The sequence below is a fragment of the Lampetra fluviatilis genome, chromosome 57 (genome assembly GCF_964198595.1).
Source record: "Lampetra fluviatilis chromosome 57, kcLamFluv1.1, whole genome shotgun sequence".
Lineage (NCBI taxonomy): Eukaryota > Metazoa > Chordata > Hyperoartia > Petromyzontiformes > Petromyzontidae > Lampetra > Lampetra fluviatilis.
In genome coordinates this window covers 7,058,024-7,068,022 of record NC_136331.1, presented here as the reverse complement: position 1 = coordinate 7,068,022, position 9,999 = coordinate 7,058,024, and the positions used below count along the sequence as shown (strand labels likewise).

General features: G+C 51.6%; 1 protein-coding gene across 1 annotated transcript in view; it reads left to right on the top strand.

Moving 5' to 3' along the window:
• Positions 1 to 1,184: 1,184 nt before the first annotated feature.
• LOC144950405 (guanylate-binding protein 1-like) overlaps positions 1,185 to 9,999 on the top strand; it is a 29,963-nt gene continuing 21,148 nt past the window's right edge. The window contains exons 1-2 of the mRNA XM_078880519.1: positions 1,185 to 1,416; positions 7,821 to 7,948. Of these exons, the coding sequence (XP_078736645.1) occupies positions 1,221 to 1,416; positions 7,821 to 7,948 (324 nt within the window). The 5' untranslated portion in view covers positions 1,185 to 1,220. The remainder of the gene's footprint in view (positions 1,417 to 7,820; positions 7,949 to 9,999) is intronic.

Here is a 9,999-nt window from a genome sequence, read left to right as displayed (position 1 = left end):
CCAACTGTTCAATCAATTCCCCCTGGAGAGGGTCACCGGTCCCAGCCTTTGGGAAACGCGGAAAATTGATCTTTAAAACGGTTTTCGGTTCAACCGGCTTTTGTTGAACGACCTTACACAAGACAAAGATCCCCCCGTGTAGCCTTAAGAGACTGTTGTGGCAAATGCTGTAAGCGAGCACCTATGAAGACCGGCACAAAACACGAGAGCTAGGCCCATGACCGGTTCAGATAATTGTCACTGGGTATTGGCCGTGAGCGGGAATCGACCTCGGGTCGTCGAGTTCGTAGCGCAGCGCCGCGCTAACAGCCACACCACCGCTCGTCACGAGCCAAGTCATATGCGGGTGCGCGCACACACACACACAACAACAACAACACTTGCTCCGGCGTGTGTGTGTGTGCGTGTCAGGGCGGCATTCGAAATCGACACCTCGTGGTGGCATCGAGCCACCAAAAGCACACCACCGACACGAGCGACTCTCTCTCTGAGCCCACCCCACCGCTGCACAGCGAGAGACAGAAAGAGAGAGAGAGGAAAAAAAACGATGGCCACACATTTGTGGCCTCTGTGACCCCACATGGCACTGTGGCGACGGAGGAGTTAGTGGGGCGGGGGGCGGGGCGCGGTTTGGTGTAGCGGCCTCTGTGATGATCAACGCAAGAAAGAGGCCGTCCTTGAGGGTTGGCCAGGCAGGCGGTGTCGGGGTTACCGCGCCGCTATAATAGTGAGCGCCGTGCCACCGTCGCCACCGTCCCGCGCTCACCACCCGTGCCACGATCATCATCACCCCGTGTCACTGGCATCAACCCGTGTCACCCTCATTACTCGTACCACGCTCATCACCCGTGCCACGCTCATCAACCCCGTGCCACCCTCATCATCACCCCGTGCCACCCTCATCACCCGCCGTGCCACGCTCATCACCCGTGCCACCCTCATCACCCGCCGTGCCACCCTCATCAACCCGTGCCACCCTCATCATCACCCCGTGCCACCCTCATCACCCGCCGTGCCACGCTCATCACCCGTGCCACCCTCATCACCCGCCGTGCCACCCTCATCACCCGTGCCACCCTCATCACCCGCCGTGCCACGCTCATCACCTGTGCCACCCTCATCACCCGCCGTGCCACGCTCATCAACCCGTGCCACCCTCATCACCCGCCGTGCCACGCTCGTCAAACCCGTGCCACCGCGTCCGTTCTGTGGGGAGCGGCATGGAGGTCGCCGAGCGAGGCCTGGAGGCGCCCCTGCCGCTGCTGCTCAGCGACTCGAGCGGCCACTTCTACGTGGTGCCCGAGACGGCACGCATCGTGGCCGCCATCGACAAGCCCGTGGTGGTCGTGGCCGTGGTGGGGAAGATCCGCACAGGCAAATCGTTCCTCATGAACCGCCTCGCCGGGTCCAACTCAGGTGCGTGCCCTGCAAGGTCGCCACTCTCGCCATGCACACTCCCCCCCCTGCCCCTCACCTCCTGTCGTTTCCGGCATCGTCAAAACGAGAGAAAAAAAATGGTACATTTTTATATGTAAGAAATGCGATTTTTGTTGTTGTTGTAATTGACTTCAATTTCATACCGATTGTGCCATCATCGGTGTCGTCTCGTGAGTGCGAAAGAGCCCACTCGAAACCCGCACAGGGCATGGCAGGGCGACTATTTGTGTTCGAGATTTGGCCCGCAGAGCTACTTCTGGCGTTAATTCGCGTGATGCCTGGCTCACCCGCACTGCAGCTGAGGCCATCGTCCGTCGCGTGACAGTGGTGTAATACTGAAAGAAAAAAATATATATACATTGCGATACAGATGTACTTCATTCTAGCGGAACAAACCCCAGACGCATGGGTTGAGACATCTCTGCCCTCAACGAATTCAACACAGGAAGCAACCACAAGCGGATGCGATGCAAGTCGCGCTTGCAACACAGCCACAGAAGAGAGACAGACAGACAGACAGAGAAAGAGAGGGCTCAACTAATTGCGGACAAAAATCAAGAAATGTTCATCTGAATGAACGTCCGAACAATATTTGAGCTGGAAGGATATATCATTATTAATTGTTGCAGATTAACACCAGGTCCTCCCGTTTCAGTAGCAAATAACCGAAAGCTTACTGGGATCGTTGGACTCTCGCCTGCCTCTGAAGATATCTCCCTGGCGCGCGCGCAAAAAATAAATCGTGCGGGATTTTTGCAATGGGATGGTGTGAGTTTGGAAGGCATAAGGCAAGGAAGCGAAGCAAACCGGTACCGGTTGCGGCGTTTTTTTGCGTTTGCCGCTGCTGCGTGTTTGTTTCTGCAAAAGCTCTGCCGCATTTCACGGCCACATTCTCCCAGCGCATGTGAAAGAGCCGAGGGTCGGCCAAAATAGCTTTCTAAAGAGGGCCACGCCACATAAATCAGGCGCGGTTGGCGCATAATTGGGAGTCGCTTGCTCCGCTTTGCCACTGTCACACGCACGTGTATGCGGACCTCTCTCGCTCGCTCGCTCGCTCCCGTCCGTCCGTCCGCTCCCCCTTCCTCCTCCTCCTCTGCCCCCGAAACCCGGCGCAGTAGCAGCCGCCGCCGCCGCCACGGTCCCGACGTGATTTACCGTGTCGCCCACACCCTCAGGCGCCGTGACCGTCCCGCGGTGCCACCTTACCGGGTTACGCTGGGGGAGGGATGTAGGGGTTGGGGGGTTGCCAGGGCTCGGGTTGTCTTACGTGGGAACTGGACGACCGTTCCGCTTTCCACGCGGACGAAAGTCCAGCTTTGGTTGAACAACACCTGAAGTCGAACGTCTGCCGGCGAAACGCGGAATTCAAACAAAATTGTCAACTTTTATTTTGGACTCGCGTTTTCAACACCCATCCTCCTCCACTCCCCCTCTCCTCCAGGCGAGATGATGGTGGCAGGGTTTGACGACACATCCGTGTCGACGCGATCTAACCCGAAAAAAGCCCTCTTATGAATAATATTGCTCGCGAAAGCCTGCTGTGCGTTAAATAAACCAAATCATTCGGCATGTTTACCCGCGTGGCGCAACAAATCTGGTTTGATTGGCTCTGTTGGGTCGTGGAGGGTTATACATAACAATTGATATAATACCCGCACCTCCGATTATCACGGTTGGCTACGTACGGTGCGACAGAAGTTCAACATACATACATAAACTAATTACGAATCACGGAAATGACTAGCTGCACCTTTATGAGCATTGCGTCAGGCGTTCGGGCTAATTTTCTCTTTATAGCCCGAGCTGACGCCAGTGATGGAAGTTCTACATTCCTCAGGCGTGGAAGATAATATATATCCCAAGGCCAAACCACTGTTGACTTGTTCGCAAAGTACTTATTGTATAAGCTCCACCCACTCTACCCATGTGCCTATCTGGCCTACATCGCTCATAGATTATTGGCTTCATACGACAGACATTGGATATACGCACACCCGCTGTGTGTGTGTGTGTCAGTGTGTGTGTGTCAGTGTGTATGTGTCAGTGTGTGTGTGTCAGTGTGTATGTGTCAGTGTGTGTGTGTACGGTTGGAAGCGGTAGTGTAGCGGTTATCGCGTTGCGCTGTGAACCCGGCGACCCGAGTTCGATTCCCGCTCACGGCCAACACCAGTGACGATTATCTGAATCGGCCCTGGGTCTCCCCTTGGTCGACTCAGCCTCAAATGAGTACCTGGTGCGATGTGTAGACATCGTCACTGGGGAAACAAAGGCGGCCGGGCGTGGTGCTGCCCACCCACCTTCTCAGCACTTGCCCCAACAGTCTGTTAAGGCTATACGGGGATCTTTGTCTTTGGGACGTAACCTTATCGCGCTGCCTTACGCGTGCCCTACGAGCCCGGCGACCAACAATAATGGCAAATAACTGAACTGGTTCCACGGGCCTTCCCAGCCTGAAGTGATGGGTAAACTGGGGAGACAAAGGCGGCCGGGGGGACGTGATACTGGCCACCCATCTCCAGAGTACGCCGTACCGGCCTTCATAGGTGTTACTCGCGAACAGCAACTTTCCCCAACCGTCTGTAAGGCTATACGAGGTGGGGAGGGGTGGTTGATGTTTGTTCCTGGATAGTTCCCATGGAAATCGCGTAACGTATGAATGTAGAAGTTCCCGGTTTTGAACCTTACCAGCCCTCCACCACCAGCAGCAGCGGCAACAGCAGGTCCACGTTCACTCACTGCCCCACGTTGCCCCTGAGCGGTGACATCCCAGTAATAGGAGCCCCCTTCTGAGAAGTGCGGGCTGCACGTACGTGCCGGGTTTTTCGTAGAAGCGACCGCTCTGTGCGGCACATTGTCGCATACCGGCCACGTTTAACACCCATCGTCATCACTACCACTGACTGGCTCTGGATGTACTCACTTACGCTACTTGAAGGAAGCCAGACTGAACACTGCCCATATACTAATTTCTGCCCACAGGCTCAACATTGCCCATCGACTCAACACTGCCCCTCGACTCAACACTGCCCATAGACTCAACACTGCCCATAGACTCAACTGCCCACAGACTCAACACTGCTCACAGACTCAACACTGCCCAAATACTAATTTCTGTCCACAGACTCAACACTGCCTATAGACTCAACACTGCCGATAGACTCAACGGTCATCCGATTATTGATATTTTTAGAACTAACGATTCTATGCTCCATTTAGATCGACGTGCGTTCATATCGGTGGTTCTTAACCTGGGGTGCACGCTGCACCCCCTGGGGGTATGCGATGCCCTTTCTGGTGGTGCGAGACATGGCCAGATTTTTTTAGAAGGTAAATCATCGAGACACAAATGAACCTCGGGGCACGTAAGTACAACTACTTTGTTTCATCAAGCCCTATGTATTCATTGTGCATGATATATCGTTTTAACGATTGAGAACCGAAGGGGTGCAAGGCTGCGGTAAAGGTTAAGAGACACTGGTTTAGATTATTTTTCTGTTGTAGGATTTCCACACGATAGGCCACTGAGTTGAGCTATAATTTGTGGCCGGGTCGCTTCTGAAAGAAGAAGCGATACGCTAAGGAGGCTTTCGCGACCAATATCATCCATAATAGAGTTTTTTTTTTGGGTTAGATCGCGTTAATGTAAATGTGTCGTTAAACCCGCCACCACCCGACACAGCCAATTAGTAAGGTTTGTAACGTAAACAGAACGTGCCAATTCGTTACTCGTACAGCACACAGGTGTGTTGTAAATGTTGAGGATTTGCTCTCTAACACACGAGTAACGAATTGGCACGTCCTGTTTATATGACACACCTTACTAATTGGGTGTGTCGGGTGCTGGCGGGTTAAACGGCACGTGTATATTTACGCGATCTAACCCAACACACCTATATTATGGATCAGTTGGCTTCACCTGCTAAGATAACAAAACACTGTTTAGTTTTATTTGTATATTTTTTAAACAGTGATTTGTTTACCTTTTCCTATACTTTGCACTCCTCTCTTGGATTTTTTTAAATATTGTGTTTGTTGTCACCTTCTGAGCCCATGCCCCTACTGGACATCTATGAAAAATTGCTTTACAGCTCATCGAAGATTCTTCTGGTATAAATAAATATTCTGATTCTGTACAAAGCGGCAGGTCAGGCCATCTACGAGAGGAAGCTCCTGGCGGTGATTGGGCGATGCCACGGGAATACAGTGTGTACTGTATTGCAATATGTACTGTACCTGGAATACAGTGTGTACTGTAAAGGGGTTGTAGGCTCGGGTTAAGAGACAGATGGGAGATCAGACATGGATTCATGGATCTGTGCTCAGCATTGATTGGTCATCCCCTCTTAGGGAGGCAGTAGAAAGATCCCTGGATTTGATCTCTCATGGTCTACCTCTAAACCGCATCCACTGCACAAACCATGGCAGCAGCAGATGCGGATACCTGATGATACACATATGGAAATTAAAAACTCTCCAGTAATAGTGGTGCGACTGTGGTCATCCAGAACAGGACCGTACGGCGTGCAAGGGCGCAATGCTCCGATCCACAAATACGAAGAGAGAGACACCACATTTCGATTTAAAGCTTTCGTGACTGCAGGGATTCATCTTCTTGGTTCTTTCGTTAAAGTCACGTAGAATGGAAATAATAAAATAATAAAATAAAACATAATAAAATAATTCTCACGATGTTTCGGCCACAACGCAAGCAGCCGTCCTCAGGTGAAGACCAGGTCTGTCGGGGAGACAGCGTCTGAATGAATTTCAGACGCTGTCTCCCTGACAGACCTGGTCTTCACCTCTCCCCGACAGACCTGGTCTTCACCTGAGGACGGCTGCTTGCGTTGTGGCCGAAACGTCGTGAGAATTATTTTATTATGTTTTATTTTATTATTTTATTATTTCCATTCTACGTGACTTTACCGAAAGAACCGAGAAGAAGAGACATCACAGTGAAGATACACTCCACTTACTCCTAACGCGGCTGTCTGGCTTGACCCACCTGAATGTGTAATTGCAGTTGTTGCTGTGCGTCTACATCAGCTAATATCAATTACCGCACTGAACCGTACTTCTATGCTCCAATGTCTATGCCGCCCGCCTCCACCAACCGATAGTTGACCACCGGTGGGGTGAGGTGTGCACAAAATTGACCCCATGACCTGCACGGCGTGGGCAGGTCCTCACCTCGTCAATGACATAAACCATCATCACGCAAACTCTGGTCAAGGATCATAAATGATCATCACACGAACTCCAGTGAAGGAGCATAACACACCACGTGAACTCCGGTCATCCTCGCAGCAGCGGCTTTTGGCTAACCATCGAAGAAAGATGGTCATCGCATAACGCGCTTTCAGATGCGCTTCTGCGACCGTCTGGAAGGCTCTTCCTTCCGATATGAGAAAGTCACTTTGAGCCGTGCACTTTAAAATCATCATCTAGATTGACAAACTAATTTATTTACAACTGCCTTTTGTGTTTAGTCTATTTTCCTTTCCACGCACCTCCGATTAGCAGGGTTGGCGACGTACGGTGCGAAAGAAGTTCAAAATACACACGTACACAACGTGCGTCCACGTGTAAGACTCGTCTTCCTGTGCGTGTGGTGATCTCTCCGCCTATATAAGCCACTCTCACCCCGCGTGTGTGCTCCTGTGTGTGTGGCAGCGGTATCATAGCACTCAGCGCGCTGCGCTACGAACCCAGCAGGTACCAGAGTTCGATTCCCGCACACGGCCACCACCAGTGGTGACGATTATCTGAACCAGTCCTGGGCCTCCCCTAGGTCGACTCAGCCTGAATTGAGCACTTGGTGCGATGTGTAAAACATTGTCATTGGGCGTGGTGCTGGCTACTCACCCCCTGCTGCGCCTGTGCCGGCCTTCACAGGTGCTGCTCGCTAACAGCACTTGCCCCAACAGTCTGTTCAGGCTACACGTTGAGGTCTTTGTCTTTGGGAAGTACCATTGTGGGGTCCGGTGGTGCAGTGGTCAGCGAGTTGCCGTTCGAACCAGGCGACCCGAGTTCGATTCCCGCTCACCACCAACAATAGTTGCGAATTACTGAACTGGTTCTGGGCCTCCCTTCGGTCGACTCAGCCTGAACAGATGTGTAAACATCGCCACGGTTGAGACAAAGGCGGCCGGGCGTGGTGCTGGCCACCCAACCCCTCATGCGCCATGCCGGTCTTCATATCGCGCTACCCGTTAACAGCATTTGCTCCAACAGTCTGTTAAAGCTACACGGCGTGGAGATATTTGTTGCCCTGTCAGCCGCACCTCCGATTGGCATGCTTGGCTAACGTACGGCGCGAAAGAAATTCAACATATGGCACGTAAATACATCTTTTTTTTTTGCGGGGGGGGGGGTTGGTCACGCAGGCTTCATGCTGGGCAGCACCATCAAGTCGCACACCAAGGGCATCTGGGTCTGGCCGCGTCCGCACCCGCTGGACAAGAAGAGGCACCTGCTGCTGCTGGACACTGAGGGTCTTGGCGAGGTCAACCCGGTGAGGACGGCCATCAGCCCGCCCCCGCCCCACTCCCAGCCCCACCCCCGCCCCCGTCCCACCCCCTTCAAGTGCACGCGCGCGCCCCCTCTCGGGGAGACGTCGGTGAGACGCAGGGGAGGGGGTGCCGGAAAACACCCCCCCCCCCCAACTCTTTGGCTGTACAGCTGAGTGGGCCTTACCAGGGGTAAAATAATAATTATACAAATAGTTGTGTGCGGTTTTTTTTATTGTTGTAATTGCATTACTGATTGTTTTTGGGTGAGATCGCGTGAATATAAATATGCTGTTAAACCCGCCACCATTCGACACGGCCAATTAGTAAGGTTTGTCATGGAACACAAAACGTGCCAATTCGTCATTAGTTCAGCACCCCCGTTGTGTGTTGGAGAGTAAAACCCACAACAACAATTTACAAATCGAGTAATGTGACGTTTCGCCGGTAATTACAACCAGCACCATCAGGCGACCTAACCTCAAGAACCTATTTCATGAATAATAGTGGTCGCGAAAGCGTGTTGAACTGTACGAACGTGATCATTAGAGATTGAACTTCACCTCTTAGAAACATCGAAATTGCTCATAGGAGCGAGGTCACCCAAAGGTTCATGGGTGAGAGTTGGCCATCTGTGAAACTACTGGACATCTGGGGGGAAAGAGCTTTATCGCTCGTCGGATTCCTCCAGTAAAAATCAAGATTCTGAGTTGAGAGACTGCCTTAGAGCCATTCTTAAGGCCCAAGACCGGTCTTGAGAACCCAAGGCTGGGTGAAACTGGGTTCTCAGGCGTTGTGACCGCACACAACAATCCCATCAAATTCAAACTCTGCTCTGTTGCCTTTGTAATTTGTTGTGCTTCCCCCACACCTCCGATTAGCGCGATTGGTTATGTATGGCGCAAAAGCAGTTCATCATGCAAACTACTATACACTGTCCAGACTCAACACTGCCCACAGACTCAACACTGCCCACAGACTCAACACTGCCCATAGACTCAACACTGCCTATAGACTCAACACTGCCCACAGACTCAACACTGCCCATAGACTCAACACTGCCTATAGACTCAACACTGCCCACAGACTCAACACTGCCCATAGACTCAACACTGCCTATAGATTCAACACTGCCCACAGACTCAACACTGCCCATAGATTCAACACTGCCCTAGACTCAACACTGCTCAGACTCAACACTGCCCATGGACTCAACACTACCCATAGACTCAACACTGCCTATAGACTCAACACTGCCCATACGCTCATCACTGCCCATAGACTCAACACTGCCCACAGACTCAACGACACTCAGCACCTCCAATTAGCACGGTTGGCTACGTACGGCGCAAAATAAGTTCAACGTACGTACATGCAGTACATACGGTGCATACAAAACTCGGTTTATTGCCGTTTAACGTGGCTAAATGTCAGCGCTGAGACTTAAAAAAAACGTCACTTTGATTGACACTTGACGAACAATCTTCGCGAGGGATTAAAAGGTGTGCCCCCAGCGCAAATGCGTCGCTTGAAGTCGCTGCAGAAATAGCTGCGTGCGATCATGTTCGGGGTCTTCCTCCTCCCTCCTCCTCCTCGTGCGGCCGATGTCGATGTAGAGCAACAGCTTCAGTTTTACCACGAGCTCATTGAGCCACATGATTGCGGCCAGAGTTGCAGGGTGGTGCATCGTCGTCACGATCGTCATCGTTGTCATCGTCGCTGCGATGATCCCCTCCTCCGTGTTTGCGAAGCGCGCATCGAGTCTCCCGTTACATTCCACGCTTCTGTTCCGAGTGACCACAGTCGCATTCCAGAGATTCAAAATCAATCAATAAAAAGCCATCTAAATTCTTTACCATGGGACCCCTTTTTTTGCCAGTATCAAAGAATGAATAATAAGAATAGATGTTACCCTTTCTGGCAATGAAACAGGTGGTAATATGTTCAAACACCAAATAGAAACCTTTTGAAAAGAATCAAGTCTGAATGAACCACACACGGTTCTTGTGGTGAACATGCAAACAAAACATACTTTGATAATACATGCATTGTCTTT